This window comes from Marmota flaviventris, chromosome 8 (genome assembly GCF_047511675.1).
Source record: "Marmota flaviventris isolate mMarFla1 chromosome 8, mMarFla1.hap1, whole genome shotgun sequence".
Lineage (NCBI taxonomy): Eukaryota > Metazoa > Chordata > Mammalia > Rodentia > Sciuridae > Marmota > Marmota flaviventris.
Genome location: NC_092505.1, coordinates 80,718,828 through 80,746,188, shown reverse-complemented (window position 1 = coordinate 80,746,188; position 27,361 = coordinate 80,718,828). Strand labels below are relative to the sequence as shown.

Below are 27,361 nucleotides of genomic sequence, written 5' to 3'. Positions count from 1 at the left end.
TTGGATAGACTTTCAAATGCATTTGTCTTAATGGTTTCAAAATGTCCTTCCTCAGTACTCTTGAAAGGGAGGCTGAGTTAACAACCTATTATTATGTACTCCTTACTGAGCTGTTAATAGCTTTACAGTCTTTCAAAGAATACACCTGCTGCTCATAAAAACATTTATGTTGCTACAGAATTTGGCTGTGTTTAATATCATGTATTTGCAGTGACCTTGTGGAATACATACTGATCTGATTTTCTTAGGGGAAATAAAAACAAGAATAAAGGACATCTATATTCATTTATTTGAATATATCAATGGAAACTGAAAATAATTTTATTATTATAAGGATTCTTTGATGTTTTTCATTAGTAGTTTTCACATTCTTGGTAATTTTTTTATGCTACTTGAATTTGTTTACATTTTTATTCTTGAAATTTCATTGCCTAATTTATGTCAAAAAGATTAATATTCACATATATGTATATTTTAATTAGAAAGATCACATAAATGTTATTAGAAATACCAGCATGCCCACAGAAGATTTTTAAAAAATAAGAATTGGAATTAATTTAGACCTTCCTTAAAATTTCAGTAACAGAAAATCTTGTATATAATGAAAAAAAAATGGAAAATTTTACGTGAAGAAGTATTCTGCAATTTTTCATGATTGAATGCAATATAAATTAATGGTTTGGGGCTAAGTTTCAGTTGGCAAAAGCAAATTGCTCCCAATACCTGCATTTGATCCTTCATTTTATACAAGGACATTTAAAGAAGGTAATCAATGCAATCATCATTTCCATATGTCCCTGGATTCTTGTGATATCATGGAAAAAACACAGCAAAGTGGATGAGTTAAAATTTTTCTGTCCTACCTAATTTAGTTATTCCTAAATGTGTATAGGTATTACAACTCATGTTACCCACAACTCCTTGATAATTCTCATTTAGTGAATTATGCATGAAAATATTTTTATCTTAGCAGATTTAACAACTTTATGTTTTACAAAGACCACCATGTAGTTCTGAAGAGTTGGTTCAATTGTGGTTCACCATAGGAGTGAAGGTTTTTTGTTTGTTTGTTTCTTTGTTTTCATCTTTGGCATGGCAAAGAGATAGTAGTAGATGCCAGATGTATAGTCCCTCTAAACTCCCAAACATAAAATATTCAGGGATTATCCTGTTGTACCAATAAGGGATACTTTAGTAAGAGTCAGATGGTCATGCCTTCAAGCTCAGGTAATTGAACAGAGACCCAAATAACTAAAGAAAAATCTGCCACCTGAAGAAATCTTTAGATGTTGATGTTATACCCACTTAAGTTCTTAACTATACACAATCATCTAATGTGCCAGACCCCAGGGCACTTGACTGAGTTATGCTAACTACTGACATGGAATTAAAAGATGAAAACTTCTGTGATTCTCAGAGATTAAATTACCAAATAACCAATGTAATTTCCATACACTAACTCAAAATAAAGTTCATTATTATATGTCTTATGCTTCTACCAGCAACACAGATATCTATTTAAATATATTAACAAAAGCAGCAGTAATATCTTATGTTTGAAGATAATTTTCAGTTTAGAAATCATTTCATACATATTATTATTTGATGCATAACTATTCCAAAGTGTGGATGCAGCCAAGATTTTATCCCCATTTTTCATCTGAGCAGGCTGTGGCTCAGTCATAAGGTGACATGGTTAAGTTGACCTGTCTTGTGAGTCACAGAAAGATAACCCTGTTTTTGTGGATTCTAATCCAGTACCTCAATTAGTAAGACCATTCAGTTTGTCAGTAAATATTGATAATCCTGTTGAAAACTCAACAGGATTTGAAATCCGTTTAAAGTGTTGAGAAGTGCATAGTCTCTTTGCAGGCATCATGGGTATTCTCCTGAACTCATTGTGATGGAAAAACTAAAATGAAAGTGGAAATAAAGGATATTAGTTTGGCTCATTCTTTCCTGTTTGCCAGAGCGTAGATAAATAATTAAATTGCTGTGTAGAAGAAATAGCAGTTTCATTCTTCCTAATGAGCCTCTTCTCTGAAAAGGTAAAAAAGATAGGTAAATAGCTTGAACGGTGAAAAGGTAAAAGGAAGGTGAATTGTGTTTTGAGTCCAATAGTAGTATTTAACAAGGACTCAAAACTTCATGAAATAGAAAACATAATTGATTTAAACCTTTGTTAAACTAAGTACTTTGAATTTCAGAGTTCTTACACTACAATTAGGACTGTGGTTTGCTTCTGTATATAAAAATCGATATTAACTGATTTTTCTTTCACATCTGTGCTTGTCAATCTATTGAGATTGTTACATAATCTCTAGCATGTTTAATATATAAAGTTGTTAGTGAATTTGACTGTTTCCTATTACTTGATGTTGGAAGCTACATAGTGCAATAAGTAGCAGCATAAAATCTGGAGCTGCACTCTCTTTGGAATTCCAGTCAAGTTCAAATCTCAGTTCTGTGACTAACTAATTGAGTGACATTGGTAATACTTTGTCATTCTATACCTCAGTTATGTCATCTGTACTTTACACAGTAGCTTTAAGGATTTTCTGGATATTGGGAGTGCTTAGTGTTAGCAATGTGGTAAGCAGTATTAACATTTAAAATTTTATTTAGCTACATTATGTTCTCTTTATACTTTTAATTGATTTGTTTTGACTAATTTAACTTGTCATTTCAGGCTAAAAAATCAAACTATTTCAGAGAATTAGACAATTGGCATATTTAAGTTAATTAATTTTTTGGTATGTGCCATTAGCCAATGTAGTGACAGAAGGTAGGACCAATGAACTATTACATATTAGATTAGGGGAGTATAAAACAAACATATTTAATTTGTTTTTCCAGTTATCTTTTACTACGTGACAAATTACCCCAAAATATAATGTCTTAAAAATTGCAATTTATAAATGTTATATTTCATGAATCTGAGTCAGATATTGCAACAGGTCATAGGAGACGCATCTAATCTCTGTTTAATAATCTGGGACCTCAGGTGGCATGATAGAAAATTGGCTGGTAACTGGAATGCACAGGGACCAGCCACATGTCATCTGATCTTCATCTTCATATTTTCTTTCTCTCTCTGTCCCTCATATTCTCTCTCTCTCTCTCTCTCTCTGATTCCCCATCTCTGTCTTTATCTCTATTTCTCACTCTCCCCTTCCCTTCTTCCCATCCTGCTGCCCCTCTCTTGCTCTTTTTCTCCCTCCTTTTCTCCCTATCCGCCTCCTTTCCATCTCACTCTCTCCTGGGCTGCTTCTCCATCCACATGGCTATCTTGGGTTCCTATAGCTCTGCACTCTCTGGCTAGTTATGTTTCTTAGATTGCAACACAGAGCTCCAAGAAAACAAGTGGAAAATGCATTTTCTTAGAGGCTAGGCCAGAAATTGGCAGCTTATCACTTCCATCTTACTTAACTGTTTAAATCAGTCATAAATTAGATCAGATTCAAGGGAAGAGGACATCGACCTATCAGCCAACCACTTTTGCTGAACATGGTCATATAGGAGGAGAACAGAGGCAGGGAAACCCAGAGCCCTTTGCTCCCACTCCTTCCCAACTCATTGACCAGCTTTGGAGAAGGTGCTGGTAGGATGGGAAGAACCTTTTGAGAAATCAAATAAAATTGCCAAATGGTTTCAGGGCAGCACTTCTGTTGCTCCAGTGGGAACAAAATACCTGCACAGGCATGAGCTTCAGAGCAGGAACGTTGTAAATCTGAGGTGTCTGCACAAGAGTTAACGGCTCTGACATATGCACTGAAAGCTGATATTTCACAATTAAAATGAATGGTAAAATTTTTAAAAAAAGAAGTATAACAATGCGCAACCATCTATTTTTCATACTAGTTTATTTTAGGCCTCATATTAGTACATTAATTGCTTTACTTCTCATTTCTAGCAATTTAAAAATATTTTTTTTCAATTCTGGGTCAAAACAAATTCATTAAATTTGAATATGTATAACATTCTAAAAATTCAAAGCAGATTTAAATAATTGTGTACATAGAAATATTGTAGGATGAAAAAATCATAAATGTTAATCATAAAAAGATAATTCATAAGTCAAAAAAAAGGAAAAATGAAGAAAAGAGTAGTGAAAAGAAAAAAATTTCCACAGAATTTTTCAGTTTTTTGAGTCTGTATAATACATTGGGTTTTGCCAATGTATTTACAACAAATAAAATATAATATGATCAAATTATCCAAATTTTAAAATAAGGTGACTTCTGCATATTCAAGGAAAGAGAAACTATTACTAGCATCCCCAGCCTCCAACATTAAAATGAGCAACTTTTCTGACTACCTTTTCACTATAGTGGAATCATCTTTACCCTAAATTTAACTTATTGCTTTATCATTCGTAATTCTCTTTCCAATTCGATTTCAAAACCACTTTACATATAAAAGTAAATGTGTTCATTGTTTGATAATAATACAGATTGATATAATGTTTCTAGAAAATCACCTTGCTTTGTTTTGAATTCCTCTACTAGCATTTAAAACTCTCTGCAATCATTTACATATTTAAATATCCTTTGGTTTCAAACACCCACACCTAAACTAGAAAAACATTTTTTGTGTGTGGGTGTAGTCTGTGGGAATGTGTCAACTACTGCAATCTATTTATTAGTATTATATTATTTTACCTCAGTGATGAGCTATTCAGTTCCCCATTTCAGTATCTTGATAAAAATGTTTTTTAAATTGTATTTAATCACATATCTTGAGATATTAGCTCAATAGAATAGAAGAAGAAGAATGAGGGGAAGGAGGAGGAAAGGAAAAAAGGGGGAAACATGAACTGAAATTAAATCTCATGTATTAATTTGTTGAGATGAACCCAATGACTATGTATAACTGTAGTGCTCTAATAAAAATAAATAAATAAATCTTAAGGTATTCATCTGATGCCCATACAATATCCTCCCATGAAATTTAAAATCAATAACTGAGCTAGATCATTACCTAAAAGTATTGGGTTATTTAGAGCACAATAGGACACTTTTCAAGTCAAGACCATTATCACTGATAAAGAAAGTTTCAAATCTCAGTTGGGGTGTGGAGGAGCTGCATTTCTTGAAACTTACACTGTGTAGTTTTGTAGATCAATATTAACACATATATTTGTTTTACACTTGAACAAAACAAATGTGTGTCATCAGAGAGTAATTAAGATTCATAAACAGATATAATAAAAATTCACCCTGACAACAGAATATATTTAAAAGTATCCCCAACCCTGTTCTCAAAGAGGCTAAATAATTCCCCTGCTTGAATATTTGAATGAATTTCTGCTTCTTTTTTTAATTCAAGACAAAACTCAAACATCAAGTTTTCTTATAGCTGATTGGGAAATGGTAAAAATATCTATATTTGCAACTGATAATATTTAGTGGAAACTTTTTTTTACAAAATATATTCTCATGATCTGTTGGCATTCTAATGGGAAATCTAGTGAAATCTTATCCATTTTGTCTTACTTATTATTGACTTTAGTTATTTCAGAAACTCTACCAACAAAGAAGTACTTTTGGAGAGCAGTCAATCTGCATGTGTTATTTATTTAATTTTCATAGATTTGTTCTTTGCTATCCTTTGTTTATCTATCCTACAATCCAGTCAGTTATCACTATTATGAAAAAGCATAATTGCTTTTTTTTTTTTTTTGGCAGTATTGAGAATGGACCCAGCTATATTGAGCTACATCTTCAGGTGTTTCTATTTTTTATTTTAAGTTCTCCCTAAGTGGCCCAATGTGGCCTCAAACTTGTGAATCCTCAGCCTCCTGAGTAGCTGGGATTTTAGGCATGTACCAAAGCACCCAGCTACATTGTTCTAAAAATGTAGTATTTCCTCTAATTTACTTTTTGAAAGATCACATCCAATACTTGGGGTAAAATTAATCAAAGAGCCATGTCAGTGTTGTAATGATTTAACTTAGCATATGTTCAGTTCAACATTTTTTAATACCACTTAAATTTAAGGAACTCAACATACACACACTGATGTTTCCAAAGATATTTGGTGGGTTTTGTTTTTCTCTATGGTATTTATTGCTAACTTATGTTAGTTTTTATAATAAATGTTATTTTTTATCTAGCTTTTATGTAGTAATTTTATAATTTGACCTAAACGTTACTGTCAGTAGAAATTTTTAGACTTTTCTAAAAATAGTAGTTTATACTTTGTGTAATCCTCAAATATTCTTCTAATGAATGTGATTTCCCCATTTTAGATAAAATATTTTTATTATTCTCAAGACTCTAATAAATATGAATTCCATGAGGGTTTTCACTTCTGATATTTATATTTTCTACTTTTTCTATTAGTATATTGTTCTTATCACCAAATTTACATGATTTTAAAATTCTGATAAATTATATAAAACTTTAAGGAGTGACAAATTTAAAATTGTTTCTCTATAATATACTTTTTAAGGAATATTATGAAGGGATTTGGGAATAAAGGAACTTTCTTTAGGGACAAGTATTCAGCTTTAAAGATTTCATTTTTACTTGAACACCTTGATAAATAAATATAGAATGGTAGAGTAAAATAAAAATCAATATTCCACCTATATGAAGGTAGATTACATGAATACAAATGGAAAAGTTAAAACTGATAAATACCAAAAATATGTATTAAAAAATACTTCAGAACAAATCTTGAGGTTTCTTTTAATATATATGGTTTTATAAATTATTTTTGGCAAGTAAAATCTTAAATATTCTCCATAATGTTCCTAAGAAAACAAATTGGCTATCTGACACAATATTATTGCATTTTGATTATGGAAGCATTAAAAGCCACCAAAAACAGTATTCTCATGTCTCATCTGGATTGTAATTAATTATGCAAACTTACTTTAAATTTCTATAACAATATTTAAGAACTTAAAAGCTAAATGTATGGAGCAATTAATTCATTAATTTCTTCATTCAATCATCTGGATCATGTATCATGAGAGCCTACAATATGCTAGGCCTAAGAATACTGTTTTAAACAGTGGGGATATAAAGGTTAACAGATGAGCAAAATAACTACACATTTTTTAAAAGACCTCTCACAGCATCTGCAAGATTACTTGAAATCATAAACCTAACATTGCCTTGGATTAAATTTAGCACTACCTCTTGAAAATTGCTTCTTAAATAAAGAAATAATGCTAGCTTACATGTCTGCTGAAGCTGTACATGTAAGAGTTGTACATGTTATTTTGCTTCATCCTTACAGAAAGCCCCATCCTTTTATATGGATACAGATATTCTATTTTTCACTAATGAACTAACAACTAGGTATCCATTAGATTCATTCTAACACCTAAACTTGGTTTCTAAAGGTCACACTATAATAATTTGACCATTTACCTAACAGTAAATATAGGCACTATTTGACACAGTTACTTATTTATGTCCAGGTTATCTTCTTTGTGAAAATGAGTTATAAATGTTTAATTCCATATCAATTTTCCTCTGCCATCAGATATGCTTTTGTGCCATCTTCTACTGTTGCTCATCATTTAATCTTCAGGGAATGCATTTAATTTTCACTTTAGGTGCAATAAAATACATATTAGAAGAAATGTATCAAAAAGCATTTATTTTGGATTACTGAGAATAATCAAGAGTTGATTGAAGTAAATTATAGCCAGAGTATACTAAATGATACTTCTCCACAAGTACAGTCAGAATGTACTTGTGTATTTAGAATAATTGTTTCTGTGTTTTTCTTGCTTTTGCATATTTTTAAATTTTGACATAGCAGTGGTTAATTTTTATCTAAGGAAAACAGTTCAGAACACCCTATCCACTATCTTAGGTCACCCTACCAATGAACTTTAACCACTTGCCTCCTCAAATTACTCTGTGTTGTGCATTTTAATGAATATGAAAAATATGCAGCTTTCTTGGTTTCTGGCAACAGAACACATCTGTGACTATTATTATGGATGTCCAAAATGTAGATTTCAAGGCAGAGTAGAACCTCTCAACCTCAGGATGGCTGGAACCAGGAAAGCTGAGGTCATTCAATTTCAATGCAGTTTCTCTTTTTGTTGCTCCTTATCAATCACTAAGAAGAAATCTGTGATCTTTCTAGTTTGCTCTCATTTCTGTGATGATGGGCCCCATCTGTGCCTGCTAATGGGGTATATGTGATCCCAGGAAATACAATGTGAGCTAGAAGTCTTCCCAGCATGTGCAGCTACATTGAAGCAGCAGTTTCGTTAGTCCAATTACCAGTGATATGTGACCAGAGCTGTACTGGACGCATCCTGTGTTAAATGGTTTAGGTTTTCCTTTCTGGATATCAATCAACTGACATTTGCTATATATCCAGAGCTCCTTTGACTTTTCATTTTGCTTTGTTTTATTTTTTGAGGAAAACATTCAACTCATATTTGAGAAAATTGCAGTCTACTTAGAGATATGTATTAAAGACATTGAAATAACTGGAAGAGGGAAACAGATCTTATAAAAGAATATGCTACAGACTGCTTAGAGTTAAAGAATGAAGAGGGTTTTTTTAAAAAAAAATTAATATGCCTAGGTTTTCCTTCTGTATAATATCTATTATAATATTAAAAATGCCAATCTTAAATGTATTTTAATCTAAAATATGAGTCATGATTGAAAAATATACAGTCAACAGGAAGATTATAAAACATCTCATAAACACTGACTAATAAAGAATCTTTTAAGAGGTTTAATTTCCCCAATGAATATGAATGTATTTTTTCTAAAATTCTGAAATTTCATCTATTATTTTCAAATATTGCAAAGCCTTAACACATATTGATCACACATTAGAACCAAAAAAAATTCAATGAACTCCTTATAGTAAAAATCTCACTATGATAGGTGAGAGAAAAAGAGAAGAAAATATATCACCAGATCAGGGGAAACACCAGCACCAAGTCATGTAACTGGGAAATCCTAGGACAGCTTATGAGGGTCCCGACTGGGAAGTCTCTAGCAGAGTGTCCTTTCTAGGAGTTAAACTCTAAAGTCTTATTCCCAGTGAGACTCTTTAAATACAAGTTAGAACAAAGAAAGCTCACTTCTAACAAACTGTGTGACTTAGTGATCCTGTCATGGACACTTTGCCCCCTCCCAAAAGGGAAGGAATGATAACCTTGAGATAAATAAATGTCTCTGAATTGTTCAGAGTGAGCTAAACCCTTCAAAGAGTATGCATTCTACAGATGTTCTATCAAGGATGTGAGAAAGTCACAGCAGGCCATGACAGGAAGATCTTTAATATTTTCCTTAGCCCTCTAATGGCTCACAGCAGAAGAGAAGGGGCCTACCTTTCTGGCATATAAATAATTATAGAATTCAGTTGGTGGGTAGAACTTTGGTGACTATGTAAGCCAAAATCTATGAGGGTGCCCTAAAACCTCATACATAGTGAGAATTCAGCAAATGGCTCTAGAATATATGGGTTTTAATTTATTTAATTTATTATATGAATACATCAAACTCTTGAAGGTGTCATACCAAGGTACACAACAGAATCATAATCACATCCAAGATAGGAGCATTCCAATCCAGAATTCTGCATGTGTTGCTCCCCATGGACTCAGGCCATGTTACCTGATTGTAGACTGATACAGCGGAGGGACTCAGCACCTGAGCTAGTGTTTTTCACAAATTTATAGTTTGAAAATCCAGTGCCAAAGGATCCAAACTCAAGGAGGAGCATCCTTTTTAGTGTCTGTGAAAAAACTGGTGCCTACGAACATAAAGCTGAATTGAGTATTCTAGGTAAATCTTATTGTTCCAGTTTGACTCCCAGCAGCTTGATTCTCAGCACCTGGAAAGGAACAGTGCCTGAGCTGAAGCTCCAGGATCTTCCCATAGGAAGAGAACCATAAGTAAAGGTCAAATTCTCCAGAGAACGATACATATATGCCCTGTCTGACAATGCCCTACATGTACATTATTTGTTCCGAAATATTTTTTTGAAATGTGTACATGTGAACATATAAAATAAAAACTGTATATTTTATTTTAGGAAATGATATTCATAACAATATATTAAAATTGATTGTTACTATATCCCCACAGTTGTCACTATCTTAATCCAAGGAGAGGTAGGGCAAGCATTACAGTGTGACTGCAGGTGCCCTGGGGCCAATGAGCACCCTCTTTATCTATCCGTAGTTCAATGTGCTTTGCCACCCATGGAGTTAAGCTTTTAGAACTAAAAACTTTATGTAATTTATTTGCTACCTGACAACCTGTCCTGACCCAGAAGAGATTGCAAGTGATAATCCTGGATCTTACACAGAGAATTTTTAAAAATCATATTTTTTGAAAATTAGTAAATACTTAGAAACGATAGATAATACACCATATGAAAACATATGGATATAACCATTGCAGTCACTTAAGTGTGAAATTGGTAAATTTAAATTGTATGTGGAAATCAATGTGCTAATAAGCTAAGCATGAAACATAAGGAGTTAGAAGGCAATGTAATTAACACAAAGAAAGTAAAAAGGGGGAAGAAAATAATTTATAGTAAAAGCAGGTATTAAATGTAATAGGAAACAGAGGAACAATAGAGAGGGAAACAAAGCCAAATGTTCATTCAAATGTCTGGAAAGTTTGATTATTAAAATAAAATACAAAAATAAATAATATTAAGGGTGATAGAGGAATTTTACTACAGATTCAGCAAAGATGAAAAGCACGTCAGAAAATTTCATGAACAATAGAACGTATTACTAAGCATTGTTAATGGTATACCTGTCATTCAATTAGCAGTTCCATTAGGACACAAACTTACGGTACAAACTCCAGAAAAGCATGCACATATACTCTGTTAAAACATGTTCATAATTCAGCCTGCCAGAATGAGTACTGGGAGCTCGATGGCTCTGTGCTAAGCATGGTCTCTACCTACTGACAGCTACTTTGAATTGGAGTTGATGTGTCAGCCGAAAGGCAATTAGCCATAGCTCTGAGTTAATAGTGTCCTGGGCTTGTCATGGATGAAAGCTAACTCGGTTTTCCCAAGAGCTTAAAAACACCAGAAGGACAGAGGGCTGCTATGTACTGTGAGAGAACTCCCAGTGAGAGACTGCTTTGTGAGGCCTCTTCTGCGACAGGCTAGCAAGATAGAAGATGTAGAAGAAGGCAGCTACCATCATGCTGGTGGCGTCTGGCTGAGGACCCGTTTCAGCACCCTTCCTGCTGGAGCATTTTTATTCTGGGGATGTAGCTACAAATGCACTTGAATATATAACAGCAGAAAAGCTAAAAGCTACCTGCAGAAGGTGTCCTTTACTCCTTGTAAGTTTACTAAATAGGAAATTACTATTCAGCTGTGTATTTGTGAAGCAAAAAAGGTATAATGTGTAATTATTATGGAGGCTATTCTAAGAGTAAACTTTTGAATTCTTACCTCCTCGGTTCAGGGATAGAATTCAATGCCTTTTTCATGACTTTACAATTTATCTCTCAGTTATCAACTCATTTCATATTGTGAGGCAGCATTCAAAATACACCATAACTCTTATGTTGCAGAAAATTCTATGAAAAGTGGATATTCTCCTCTTGCATATAGGATGTAAAAATTCAAATGTTCCGAAAATTTATTCTAGAAGCAATATCATTTCTTCTAACAGTCTACTTTTTTCTCTATAATATGGGTTTAATCTCTTTCATTATAAAGGCCTTGATATTAGCCAACTCCTTCCTTCAACCCTTTGTAGATGATTATGGCCATCAATGATTTAGAGGCCTTGTTTTATTTCTTTAGAGTTTATGATTGGTAGGTAAATAGTTATTTGCTTTCTACTCTCAAAATTACACAGCAATAAATATAAGTTGCAATTTTTCTGTTTTGTCTTTTTTAGTCAAAATATTGCTGTCATTAACACATTTTTCTTTGTATTTCCTATTCAATAAACAGTTTTATTATTTTGGGTAGAGATAGCAAATTAGATTCTTCAGTTTGACACTGAACAACCATATAGAATATAAAGTTCTGACAAATAAGGCCATAAAGTTTAAAAATGATCTTTAAGATAAGAACTTTTTTTCAGTAGCTTAAGGGAAATGATTTTCATAGTTCTAAATCTTAAAGCATCACCGGCAAATACATGAAAGTTGGCATATTGTATGTGTAGATTTTTATAACTTTGTTTGTTAGTCTGGATCTCCCTGACTACTCCTGAATAGCTGTAGTTTTCAGGCAAACCATAAATGAAATCTCAATGGGAATATTATAGACAGATTTAAACATCAAATAAGTGATTTGGTTAGGCTTTGAAAGTCACTTTCATCCCTGAAAGTTTTGAGTGAGATTTATGAAAAGAATAGAAAAAATAACTTAAAAACTTGTTGACCTGGTTTGATCAAAATTCTTGGTACCTGAAGTATGAAAGATTTTTTTTTTCAATTTTGGAATGTTTGCCTATACATAAGATACTTTGGGATGGGACCTAAGTCTAAACACAAAAATCATTTAAGTTTCATATACCTTATACACATAGCTTGAAGTTAATTTGATACAATATTTTTAGTGCACTTGGTTTTTTTGTTTGTTTGTTTGTTTGGTACCAAGGGTTGAACTCAGGGGCACTTAACCACTGAGCCACATCCCTAGCCCTTTTTTTTTTTTTTTGTATTTTATTTAGAGACAGGGTCTCACTGAGTTGTTTAGTACCTCTCTTTTACTGAGGTTGGCTTTGAACCTGTAATCCTCCTGCCTCAGCCTCCTAAACTGCTGGGATTACAGGTATGCACCATTCCACCCAGCAGCGCACTTGCATTTTGACTGTGACACATCAAATAAGGTCAGAGGTGGAATTTTCCATCTGTGGCAGTACATCAACACTCAATAATTGTTTCTGGAGCACTTCAGATTTTCGATTTTCAGATTAGAGGTGCTCACTCTGTTCAATGTCTTTCAGATATCTTACTAAAATATCATTATAAGTTATTGTCTGATAACTTAGCATGTCACTTTTAAGTAATTGTGTAATGACTTTATAATACAAAAACAGTATCAAGTTTAATTTGTCCCACAACCAGCATCTTGTGGACAATCCTTACAAGGACAGGTTAAGTGAACTAAAATAATGGGCAAGAAAGTCACATAAAGGACACTGTCTGACTAGATCATTCAGAACACCCTGGCAAATCCTGTTGCCCTTAGTGAGGTGAAGTAGTTTAGTTAACACAGGTTAAGAAACACCAAGCCTGCGGCCCTGCCTCTGATCCCATAGGTATGCTAAGCCTTTCATACCTTTCCATATCTTCAGTGTTCCTTCATGGGAAGATTATTTTAAATTCTATCTCATAACTACTATGTAACTTTCACATGTTTAAAAATATAGGAATATAGATAGGGAAGGAGTCAATTCTCCCTCAAGGGAAAAAAAAATAATCCTTTTATTTATTAAAGTTGGCTTAGCTTCAGTTACAACTACTGATGAATCACTGAGTTACAGATCAAAGCAATTGATTTCTGGATAAAAGATTTCAAACTTTAAAAACAATTAATTTATTTTTCCTTTCACCCACAGGTCTACCCACGGATAGCGCCGGCATTTTGGCACTACCTGCGGGTAGAAGTGAGTAGCGGGTACCTGAATTCTCCCTCTCTGCTCCTGGCACTCTGCTGGCATGTTCTGATCTGATGTGCCCATTGTATTCAAGATGCAGCTGCCATTCTGTGTAAATGTCCTCTCATGCCACCACCATTACTTAGAGTTGGATAAGAAATCTAGATCACCAACAACCCAAGTGCAGTTTCTAGAAGAGTAACTATCTTCCTTAATAAATTTCCAAATCGAGGCCATATCACATATATCATAACGGTGAACTATTAAATGCTAAATTATGGAAAACCATGCTTTTACTTCTTTTTAATCAATGTTTCCAATATTCAGAGCATAGTTCCTCAGTTTAACTTAGGAATGTCTCTGGGAAAAGGTGGGATCCTGTTGCTTTATTTCCTTTCTTTTTCTCTGTCCCCAGGAGCATGAGCAGCTCACCTATTCATCCACGAGGTCCAAGGCCCCCAGTGTCATCATCACAGGTCTCAAGCCAGCCACCAAGTACATATTTCATATCCGAGTGAGGACCGCAACAGGATACAGTGGCTACAGTCAGAAGTTCGAATTTGAAACAGGAGATGAAAGTAAGTTTTACACAATGAAATAAAATAAGATGTTCATTTAGGACCATTCTAATTTGACCTGATGTTTTAAAACCAGGTGTCCCAAATTTTTAATAGCTTCTCCAAATAGGATTCTGTTCATGTAAATATTCATACAGTCGTTCAAGTTCATGTTTCTGTGCCATCATTAAATATTTCCATGAGACGTTTGCTCTATCACAATCATAATGTGGCCCAAATCAGTCCCTTTATGCAGAATTCATCACTCACACTATCACACAGAGTCTCAATGGATGGTGTTAGCCTAATTGTTAACCAGTCTTGGCACAGTGATATGGTACTAATGAAAACTTGGAAGAGAATGAAACCATGAGCAAATTATTTGAGCTGTTAGTTCAAAATTGTGCAGCTTTGGCTTGTTATCTCAGGTCAATAAAATCAGAATGAGGAGCTACATTCCACCCAAGTTCACATTATAAGTTTATATAAAGATGCATGGTCTTAATTAGAAATTCATGTTAATTGCATTGCCTCAATGTACTGAAAACCAAAATGGGAAATGAAGGGAGTGAGGTCCAACATCATGCCACACAGGTTTTGAAATTTCTATCTCATTCTAAACCCAGCTCTATTATGGAATTCCTTTTAACTTTCAGAAATCCATCTTGCTACTATCTTTGTCAGGATGATACATAACACTTTCACGTAGTGTAATTCTATGGGAAAAAAGTCCAAATATCTAATAATAATAATAATAATAAAAATCTGTTCCTATCATTGTTAAACTATAAAAATTCAGGAAAAGAAAATTTATTATGGTAATTCTTTGTGGATAACAACAATAATAGCTACCATTTACTGAGCCCCTAATAAATGCCTGAAATGAAGTATTTTACATGAATTATCTCATTCAAACATTTTCACATCCAATGAGACAAGCATTACTTTCCTCATTTAAAAAATAAGAAAACAGAAGCATAGAAGAGTAGAGAATTTGTTGAAGTTTATGCATATGGTAAGAAGTTAAAGTAAAATTTGAAATTGAGGGTTATCTTCTTCTAAAACCTGGTCTTTTAATTAGTCCATCATCCTGCAAAGTTCTATCATTTGTGTTATTCTAAAGTGCTACAGGTAAGACCATGAAATAGGTCACAATTTCTCCAGCTGGAAGGGAAGCTGCTTTAAATTCTATGAATGTTTTATTATTTTGTTACATTGATGAAGAATATCGACCCATAAGTACTTCTTTGTTATGATTGTATCTAACTACAAAGTGGAAGGGCACAGGCCTATTCACTAAGGAATATAGTTGTAGGAATGAAAGTAAACTAACGAGTCAAAATGAATACTTGTTATGTGGATGTTTAATATTAATGATAATAATTTATAATCCTGAATCATAACTTCTCAAACTGGAGATTGAATTATTGGGAAAAGAACATAATGATTACAAAACCACAATACAATCAATATAAAAATATTCAAAGAAATATCCCTACCATAGTCCTGCTGACTGATGTTTCATAACCAAATGTTAAGCATCAGTCAATACAAGCAGAATTTGGTTTAAGGAAGAGTTAGGTCAGGCTATTTGGGGGGTTTCATTGTATTTACCTTTAAAGGTATTATTTACCACAAATTTATTTCACAGCCAGGTACAATTAGCAAGCTTTGTTTTCTTATTTTATAGATGAAGAAATTTACTCAACATATAAAAGTCTGACATTTTTAGTATTTCATTATTAAATGAGAAATATACTCTTAGAAAAACTCATTGTACAAAATCTAAGTAAGTCATTTGGGTTCCTTTGGGGCCTTGTAGAGAAGGAAATCTACTTTGATAAAAAGTAAATTCTAAGTATTTAAAAAATTATTTGATTTCAGCTTTAAATTTCAATAATCATAATTTCAGGACAAAAATTCCTTCAGTTGTTATATAGAGAAAAAAATCCTTTCTTGGTTGAAAGGTCCCATACTCACCAATGACTGGGTACAATAATAACTCATTCAACAAAATGTACATGGCACTTAATGTTCTGTATCATATTCTGTGAGGCCCTAGGGATAAAAAGTAATAAGAGCTATAGTTTTTGTTCCCCTAATTTACAATCTAGATTTGCGGGAAGCAAAATACTAGATTAGTGTCATATAACCATCTTAAAGATATGCAAAGGATTCCATGAGGGCCTGGAGAAGGGATCCCAATTCAGCACAAGTGAGTTATGTAAGGCTTCTCAGGGTGAAAAGCCAGAGCTCAATCTAGAAAGAGCAATCATCAAGGAGGAGCAAAAGCACTGGAGTCCAAGACAGCAAGAACAATTTGAAGAACAAATAATGTGTTGTGGCTGCAACAAGGAGATGTGAGTGATCAAATGGTAGAAAGTGAAGGTGAAGAGTTACAGAGAGACCGAGATGATGGTACTTCTTTGGCTATGGTAAGGTGTTGGTGCACATCATGAAGCTACTGAAGATGCATTGGAGGATCTGAGTTAGGGGTGGCATGACTACTACTAGCACATGAAAGACTCCAGGATGAGCAATTTACACACATTATCTCCTTTATTTCCAACAATATCTTATCTCTATAAAACTTATGTACCAAAATTAGTTAACTAGTGAGTGGAGGAACAAGATGGGTACCTAGAACCATCTGAGAATGGCAGCAGAAGGTCAAAACTATGCTCTGAGTTATTGATTTGTTAATGCCACAAAAGTGACTTTGATTACACTCTTGAAGAGACAAAATGTCTAAGAATCTGAAAAGTGTGTTTGTCTAAAACTAGAGTTTGGGTATATAGAATAGCTCCTAAGTTAATTTACAGCCTAAGGGAAAATCACTTAAAGGATCATTTTTTATCTGGTTAGCTTTAAATTGCATTTTTAAAGCATGCTGTTTATGCCCAGAAGAGAATTTCAATGAATAATGTCATGGTAGGAATATGGGCAGGTTTACCATAAATATAGGAATATGATGATGTGAATCCCAATTGATGGCATCAGTCTTTTTCTCTTCATACTCTCCTAGCTCATGTTTAAATTTTTATAGCTTTTATTTCTCGAGTAGTGCCTGAACTATTATAATGTCAACTTTATTATTTAGTTTTCTCTAGTGTATTCCATTTAATTAACTAAATTCATAATACATACATGGAGATCGGGTGTGGGTTGGGGAGAAGAGATTAGATTCTCTCTTATTTGATGGTATGTTTCAAATTTTTAAAAATAAGCAAGATGCAGTAGTAGTTTACAATCAACTTTTCTTTATCTTCCCGTATTTACTTTGTTCAGCTTCTAGATTGCTAACAACCGAAAAGATATAGCATAGAATATGAAATAATTTCTTTTCAGAATCACAGTGCTCTTACCTATTTGTGCTATATATCATAGTGGCATCAGGAAAACAATTGTGGTGACTCCTCTTGCCCTTCCAGAGCAGCACTGGTTATTTTTGCATTGTCAGAATATGCTAGTGGAAAGTGGATAACAAATGTAAAGGTTTCTAATTATTACTGCTAGACTATAAAATCACTCTATTTGAACTAGAGCTATAGATTTTTCACCTCCCTAGGTCTGTAGAATAATTATATTATATATGTAAATATGTAAAGAGTGATAAAGTAATATAGGAAGTAATAGTCATAGGGTCACCCAATATTTTCCCTCTGTGTTTTAATGTGCTCTAATATCTTACTAGACTTAAGAGTATAATGAAATATTATGACCACTAACAGAATTTATTGAGTGCAAGTTGTATGCTGGCCTTATTATTAGGTACTGCATTATGTGTTATACTTGATCCTCCTCTGCTTTTTCAGAGAAGATGTAACAACATTATAATAATTACAGAATAAGTATTAATAAGGTGATAATATATAAATACTCCATATGAAGTTAAGTAAGAAGCTAATAAGAATTTTCTTAAAATTAAAATAAAGAATTAAAATAGTCTATTAATTATATACACATGCTATTAATGACTTAAAAACCTATTTAATATATTTTTAAATAACTTCTTAAAATTACAACTACATTTCTAAAGCAGAACAAAAATAATTTAAAGATAATGAAATCAAACACTTGTTTACTTAGAAGAAACATTTATCTAATATTTAAATGCACTTTGGAGAAATAAAATAATTTTACATATTCATTTTTTAAAACCAAAATAAAATATTTTATGTAGATTGTAGCCAGCCAGCTTGAGCCTTCTGTTTAAATACTGTAAAATAGCTCGCCTGCCAGGTAGGGGAAGGGTGACCACCGACAGAAAAGGCCCAGTGGCCCAGGGCGGGACAGAGCTTCCAATCACTCCTGCAAGGTAGGCGGGCCTGCGACCCACCGGCAGAAGAGGAGCAGCCGCCTGCTGAGAGGCTGAGCCGCCCCCTCCCCCTGCGCCGGCATAGTAGAGGGAACTGTGAACACGCACAGAGCAGGCCCAGCGGCCTGCTGAGGGGCAGAGCCGCCCCCCACCCCCCGCGCCTGCCAGGTAGGGGAACTGTGACCACCGACAGAAAAGGCCCAGTGGCCAGCAGCGGGACAGAGCTTCCAATCACTCCTGCAAGGTAGGCGGGCCTGCGACCCACCGGCAGAAGAGGAGCAGCGGCCTGCTGAGAGGCAGAGCCGCCCCCTCCCCCCCGCGCCTGCAAGGTTGTCGGAACTGTGACCACTATCAGAACAGGTCAGACCTGCAACCGAGAGACAGAACAGGCCCAGTGGCCTGAGGAAGGGTAGAGCCGCCCCCCCCCCACGTCTGCAAAGTAGGCGGACCTGCGACCCACTGGCAGTACAGCCCCAGAGGCCTGCAGAGGGGCAGTGCCGCTGCCTGCGCCTGCAAAGTAGGCAGAACTGCGACCACCGACAGAACAAGCCTAGCGGCCCGCAGAGGGACAGAGCCGCCGCCCGCGCCTGCAAGGTCGGCGGACCTGCTACCGACTGACAGAGCAGGCCCAGCGGCCTGCCGACGTGGTAGGCACATTGCCCCAATTGGAGGAGGGGCAGAGCCACCGCCCGCGCCTGCGAGGGAGACTTTGCAACTATACAAGACCAATATAAATATATAGGGGGAAAATTCAATAGCACAACAGTTTCACCAAGTAGAAAGGAACGCGAACAGTATGAAGAGACAAGGAAAGAAAGGACCACAAGCATTGCAGGTCAACTCAACGTTAGAAGAGGTAATAGCTGCAGCTGATGGAATGTCAGATAAAGAATTCAGGATATACATGCTTCAGATGATCTGGAGTCTCAAGGAAGACATCAGACAGCAAAATCAGACAATGAAAGATCACTTCAACATTGAATTACATAAACAAATCCAAGAAGCAAAAGATCAACTATACAGGGAAATAGAGGTTATAAAAAACAAACAAACAGAAATCCTAGAAATGCCAGGAAGCAATAAGCCAACTTAAAAACTCAATTGAGAATACTACCAGCAGAGTAGAACACTTAGAAGACAGAACATCAGACAATGAAGATAAAGTATTTCAACTTGAAAAGAACATAGACAGCTCAGCAAGACTGTTAAGAAACCATGAGCAGAACATCCAAGAAATATGGGATAACATCAAGAGACCAAATTTAAGAGTCATTGGGATACAGGAAGGAACAGAGTTTCAAACCAAAGGAATGAGCAATCTATTCAATGAAATAATACGAGAAAACTTCCCAGACTTGAAGAATGAGACAGAACCCCAAATCCTAGAAGCCTATAGGACGCCGAATGTGCAAAATCATAAGAGACCCACACCTAGACACATTATAATGAAGATGCCCAACATACAGAATAAGGAGAGAATTTTAAAAGCTACAAGAGAAAGGAAGCAGATCACATTTAGGGGTAAGCCAATCAGGATAACAGCTGATCTTTCAACACAGACTCTGAAAGCTAGAAGATCCTGGAATAACATATTTCAAACACTGAAAGAAAATGGGTTCCAACCAAGAATTGTGTTTCCAGCGAAATTAAGCTTCCGGATGGAAGATGAAATTAAAACCTTCCACGATAAACAAAAGTTAAAAGAATTTGCAGCTAGAAAACCATCTCTTCAAAACATCCTTGGCAAAACATTACAGGAAGAGGAAATGGAAAATAACAATGAAAACCAACAGTGGGAGGTAGGACACTAAAGGGGGGAAAATAATCAAAGTGGAAAACAAACCATGTTTAGTAACATAAATAAACAAATATGGCTGGAAGAACAACCCATATCTCAATAATAACCCTAAATGTTAATGGCTTAAACTCACCAATCAAGAGACACAGGCTAGTAGAATGGATCACAAAACAAGACCCAACAATATGCTGCCTACAGGAGACGCATTTGATAGGAAAAGACATACATAGGCTGAAGGTGAAAGGTTGGGAAAAATCATATCACTCATATGGACTTCGGAAACAAGCAGGAGTATCCATACTCATATCAAATAAAATAGATTTTAAGCCAAAGTTAATCAAAAGGGATAAAGAGGGACACTATATACTGCTCAAGGGAACCATACACCAACAAGACATAACAATCATAAATATATATGCCCCAAACAATGGTGCAGCTATGTTCATCAAACAAACTCTTCTCAAGTTCAAGAGTCTAATAGACCAACATACAATAATCATGGGAGACTTCAACACACCTCTATCACCACTGGACAGATCTTCCAAACACAAGTTGAATAAGGAAACTATAGAACTCAATAACACAATTAATAACCTAGACTTAATTGACATATATAGAATATACCACCCAACATCAAGCAGTTACACTTTTTTCTCAGCAGCACATGGATCCTTCTCAAAAATAGATCATATATTATGTCACAGGGAAACTCTTAGACAATACAAAGGAGTAGAGATAATACCATGCATCCTATCTGATCATAATGGAATGGAACTGAAAATCAATGATAAAAGAAGGAAGGAAAAAGAATACATCACTTGGAGAATGAACAATAGGTTACTGAATGATCAATGGGTTATAGAAGACATCAAGGAGGAAATTAAAAAATTCTTAGAGATAAATGAAAACACAGACACAACATATCGGAATCTATGGGACACATTGAAAGCAGTTCTAAGAGGAAAATTCATTGCTTGGAGTTCATTCCTTAAAAAAAGAAAAAACCAACAAATAAATGATCTCATACTTCATCTCAAAATCCTAGAAAAAGAAGAGCAAAACAACAGCAAAAGAAGTAGAAGGGAAGAAATAATTGAAATCAGAGCTGAAATTAATGAAATCGAAACAAAAGAAACAATTGAAAAAATTGACAAAACTAAAAGTTGGTTCTTTGAAAAAATAAACAAAATTGACAGACCCTTAGCCATGCTAGCGAAGAGAAGAAGAGAGAGAACTCAAATCACTAACATACGGGATGAAAGAGGCAATATCACAACAGACACTTCAGAAATACAGAAGATAATCAAAAATTATTTTGAATCCTTATACTCCAATAAATTAGAAGATAGTGAAGGCATATATAAATTTCTGAAGTCATATGATCTGCCCAGATTGAGTCAGGAGGATATAGACAACCTAAACAGACCAATATCAATTGAGGAAATAGAAGAAACCATCAAAAGACTACCAACTAAAAAAAGCCCAGGACCGGATGGGTATACAGCAGAGTTTTACAAAACCTTTAAAGAGGAACTAATACCAATACTTTTCAAGCTACTTCGGGAAATAGAAAAAGAGGGAGAACTTCCAAATTCATTCTACGAGGCCAACATCACCCTGATACCTAAACCAGACAAAGACACTTCAAAGAAAGAAAACTACAGACCAATATCTCTAATGAACCTAGATGCAAAAATCCTCAATAAAATTCTGGCCACTCGGATACAAAAACATATCAAAAAAATTGTGCACCATGACCAAGTAGGATTCATCCCTGGGATGCAAGGCTGGTTCAATATACGGAAATCAATAAATGTTATTCACCACATCAATAGACTTAAAAATAAGAACCATATGATCATCTCGATAGATGCGGAAAAAGCATTCGACAAAGTACAGCATCCCTTTATGTTCAAAACTCTAGAAAAACTAGGGATAACAGGAACATACCTCAATATTGTAAAAGCAATCTATGCTAAGCCTCAGGCTAGCATCATTCTGAATGGAGAAAAATTGAAGGCATTCCCTCTAAAATCTGGAACAAGACAGGGATGCCCTCTCTCACCACTTCTGTTCAACATAGTTCTCGAAACACTGGCCAGAGCAATTAGACAGACGAAAGAAATTAAAGGCATCAAAATAGGAAAAGAAGAACTTAAATTATCACTATTTGCAGATGACATGATTCTATACCTAGCAGACCCAAAAGGGTCTACAAAGAAACTATTAGAGCTAATAAATGAATTCAGCAAAGTGGCAGGATATAAAATCAACACGCATAAATCAAAGGCATTCCTGTATATCAGCGACAAATCCTCTGAAATGGAAATGAGGACAACCACTCCATTCACAATATCTTCAAAAAAAATAAAATACTTGGGAATCAACCTAACAAAAGAGGTGAAAGACTTACACAATGAAAACTACAGAACCCTAAAGAGAGAAATAGAAGAAGATCTTAGAAGATGGAAAAATATACTCTGTTCATGGATAGGCAGAACTAACATCATCAAAATGACGATATTACCAAAAGTTCTCTATAGGTTTAATGCAATGCCAATCAAAATCCCAACGGCATTTCTTGTAGAAATAGAGAAAGCAATCATGAAATTCATATGGAAAAATAAAAGACCCAGAATAGCAAAAACAATGCTAAGCAGGAAGTGTGAATCAGGCGGTATAGCGATACCAGACTTCAAACTATATTACAGAGCAATAGTAACAAAAACAGCATGGTACTGGTACCAAAACAGGCGGGTGGACCAATGGTACAGAATAGAGGACACAGAAACCAATCCACAAAACTACAACTATCTTATATTTGATAAAGGGTCTAAAAGCATGCAATGGAGGAAGGATAGCATCTTCAACAAATGGTGCTGGGAAAACTGGAAATCCATATGCAACAAAATGAAACTGAATCCCTTTCTCTCGCCATGCACAAAAGTTAATTCAAAATGGATCAAGGAGCTTGATATCAAATCAGAGACACGACGTCTGATAGAAGAAAATGTTGGCTACAATCTACATACTGTGGGGTCGGGCTCCAAATTCCTCAATAGGACACCCATAGCTCAAAAGTTAATAACTAGAATCAACAAATGGGACTTACTCAAACTAAAAAGTTTTTTCTCAGCAAAAGATACAATAAGAGAGGTAAATAGAGAGCCTACATCCTGGGAACAAATCTTTACTCCTCACACTTCAGATAGAGCCCTAATATCCAGAGTATACAAAGAACTCAAAAAATTAGACAATAAGAGAACAAACAACCCAATCAACAAATGGGCCAAGGACCTGAACAGACACTTCTCAGAGGAGGACATACAATCAATCAACAAGTACATGAAAAAATGCTCACCATCTCTAGCAGTCAGAGAAATGCAAATCAAAACCACCCTAAGATACCATCTCACTCCAGTAAGATTGGCAGCCATTATGAAGTCAAACAACAACAAGTGCTGGCGAGGATGTGGGGAAAAGGGTACACTTGTACATTGCTGGTGGGACTGCAAATTGGTGCAGCCAATTTGGAAAGCAGTATGGAGATTTCTTGGAAAGCTGGGAATGGAGCCACCATTTGACCCAGCTATTCCCCTTCTCGGTCTATTCCCTAAAGACCTAAAAAGAGCATGCTACAGGGACACTGCTACATCGATGTTCATAGCAGCACAATTCACAATAGCTAGACTGTGGAACCAACCAAGATGACCTTCAATGGATGAATGGATAAAGAAAATGTGGCATTTATACACAATGGAGTATTACTCTGCATTAAAAAATGACAAAATCATAGAATTTACAGGGAAATGGATGGCATTAGAGCAGATTATGCTAAGTGAAGCTAGCCAATCCCTAAAAAACAAATGCCAAATGTCTTCTTTGATATAAGGAGAGTAACTAAGAACAGAGTAGGGTCGAAGAGCATGAGAAGAAGACTAACATTAAACAGGGATGAGAGGTGGGAGGGAAAGGGAGAGAGAAGGGAAAATGCATGGAAATGGAAGGAGACCCTCAGAGTTATACAAAAGTACATACAAGAGGAAGTGAGGGGAAGGGGAAAAATAATACAAGGGGGACAAACGAATGTCAGTAGAGGGGACAGAGAGAGAAGAGGGGAGGGGAGGGGAGGGGAGGGGGGATAGTAGAGGATAGGAAAGGCAGCAGAATACAACAGACACTAGTATGGCAATATGTAAATCAATGGATGTGTAACTGATGTGATTCTGCAATCTGTATATGGGGTAAAAATGGGAGCTCATAACCCACTTGAATCAAATTGTGAAATATGATATATCAAGAACTATGTAATGTTTTGAACAGCCAACAATAAAAAATTAAAAAAATAAAAAATAAAAAAATAAATAAATACTGTAAAATAGCTTCTAAGCTATCAAAATCAAGCCAAATTCTTATTGTGAAGCCAATTTTTGAAAGAAAACTGAAATTTTACAAAATAATAATTAGCAATTTACCTCTTCCATTGCCCTAATGATTATCCAAATGACCCCAAGGAACTAATGCATTGCCAACCTATAAGCAATGTGTTCCTTTTTCCTGAAAGGATTAATTATAGCTTAAATTTTAACAACATGTAAATTTAGGTCTTCACCTGTAGGCTACATAAAGCAGTTTTGTAACACAAAAGTCACATCTGTCAACATATTTATATGTATTATTTATCATGAATCAAATAATTGCCTAGGCTTATATCACAAAACATAATCACACAAAAGTCATCATGATCAGCGTTAACAATATAAATTACTGAACCAGAGTACATATTTCAAAATAAAATCTTATGTCATCTCTTTTAAGTTTATAACATCAACAACAACAACAAAATGTGGCATGTAGCTACAAATGAATGATTTTAATCACTTAACTATTTTGAAAACACTCATAAGTTTTATCTATTCTATTGTGGTTTGACATTTAAGCAATTTGAGTAATTTTAACAATTTATAGCTGGGAAATGATCCTGAAAATTAAGGTGCATGATGGGCTCCATTCTTTCTTCTCTAAAGCATTCTTCATGTTCCATTTGACTAATTTTTCTATACTCCATTTTGTACACCTAAACATTCTAGAAAGGTTATGTGATTGAAGACAATATATGCATTTATGAAAATGACACAAAGAAACCCATTATTTTGTACAATTAGTGTGTACAATGAATCATAATTTTTAAAAAATAGGTAAGAAAAAACAACCATAGATTTTTGGAGGTTTTTCATTGAATAAAATGTAAATTTTTTAACAACTATTTGTCTTTCTTCAAATCTAACCCACATTGACAATACTCCTGTCAAGTTTCTCTCAAGTTAACATGTACTCTGTGAAAATTAAATTATAAATTAGATGCTTCATTTACAAAATGTTCTGTATCTTCATCATATCTAACTTCTTGCATGACTTTCAACTGGAATATTTAGATAACTTGGTCCTGCTCACATACTAGACTTCTTGAAATGCTCTCCATTAGCCCAGCAAGAAATCACAATCACTACTCTTCCCTAGGACTTTTCATAGTATTTTATTTTGCAAGGGCTTAATTCTTTACTAGGTTGTAAACTCTTTTGAGATCAAGAACATTAGTCTATATATCTTTGTATCTCATAAAATATCATTATACATAAGTAGGTCCCAATATGCATTTAATAAAGAAAAGATAACTTTTAAAACAATATGAAAGAATATTATGTTGCCTACCCGTCCAAAAAGAAAGGATCAAATCATTTTATTTGTCACAAATGAACATTACTGCTGGCTTTATTTGGAGTAAAAACCGAAAGTAGCTTGAATCATACAGAAACATAATGTATGACATTTTAATTATATATTAATTACTAATTTGAAAATTCAGAGATATTTTAGGTAGAACAAAATGACTTTTTTGTTGTCAACATATTTTCCTCTTTAAATTCCTTTATTTTTAAAGAACTCCAGTGTGTTTGATTCAGTCTATGGGCTGAAATACAGTCTGTACTGCTTCAATTACTTAGGATGAAATTAGTTACATCATTATTAACAGCAGCCAGGAATTTTGGAATGCTCATTAATGGTGGAGCATGAAGCAGAAAGAGGACCAGCTGACCCTGGTGGAGCAATAAAAAAGTTAATTAATCAAACAGGAGGTAGATTTCATATTTATTACTACCCAAAGGAGGACAAATTTCAGTATATAAGAATTTAATTTGAAATAACCTGCAGTCAATAGTCCACTTCCAATGTTGGCAGCCATAACTGTAAATGCAAACTTCAATGGGAAAGAAGACTTTCCTAGCAGTTGGGTTGTCTGAATATAAAGTGCCTGCCTTATGAGGTAATGAAGTCCTCTCTTAGTAAGAATTTGTGCTGAGGGGCCCTTGTTCAACAACTCTTAAGGGAAACCTGTGTTTTATTGAGGAGGTTAAATAGAAGTTTAGTGTCACTTCTAACATTAAGACTCCATAACAACATACTTGTTGAGTTCCATTTGTGTCCCAAGCACTATTCTGCTCTTTAAGGCTACTAACACACAGCTTTTGAAGTAGAAGCTATTATCATTCCCATTTTATGGATCAGGAAAACTGAAGCATAAAGAAGGGCAATCAATTTACTAGTAATTTCCCACAGACAATAAGTGTTGGAAGGAAGAAATTGTGGCATTAGGCCCTTTTCATACTGATTCTGATAACTAGGATGAGTTCCATTTCTACTCATTCAGTATTTTCATTTTTCTTACTTGCTTTGGTCCTTCTTTCAAATATTCTCCATAACTTTTTATTCTTATCTCCAATTCTTTACTATACCTTAATAACATCTCTGTTTAAAATATTGCATCTTTGACATTAAACACAGATTTTCAGAACACTAATTATTTATTAATCATTGTACATCAAATTCAGAGAGCTATGCAGTATTTTAATGCAGATTTCTGTTTTAGTGCACACATGATAGACTAAGGAGCAAAATAATGAATTTAGTGTGATTTACTTATATATATTCAGAATCTTCATGAAGAATAACTATCTGCATAGAAAATGGAAGTTTCCCTTTAAGGGAAATTGCATAGACAAAAAGATATTTTGTTTCAATTTTTCCTAGATCAAATA

The 27,361-nt window shown here is 34.6% G+C and overlaps 1 protein-coding gene across 1 annotated transcript in view; it reads left to right on the top strand.

The window, feature by feature from the left end:
- Epha6 (EPH receptor A6) overlaps window positions 1–27,361 on the top strand; it is an 808,736-nt gene that overhangs the window by 498,783 nt on the left and 282,592 nt on the right. The window contains exon 7 of the mRNA XM_027943203.3: window positions 14,007–14,169. Coding sequence (XP_027799004.2) covers window positions 14,007–14,169 — 163 coding nt within the window. The remainder of the gene's footprint in view (window positions 1–14,006; window positions 14,170–27,361) is intronic.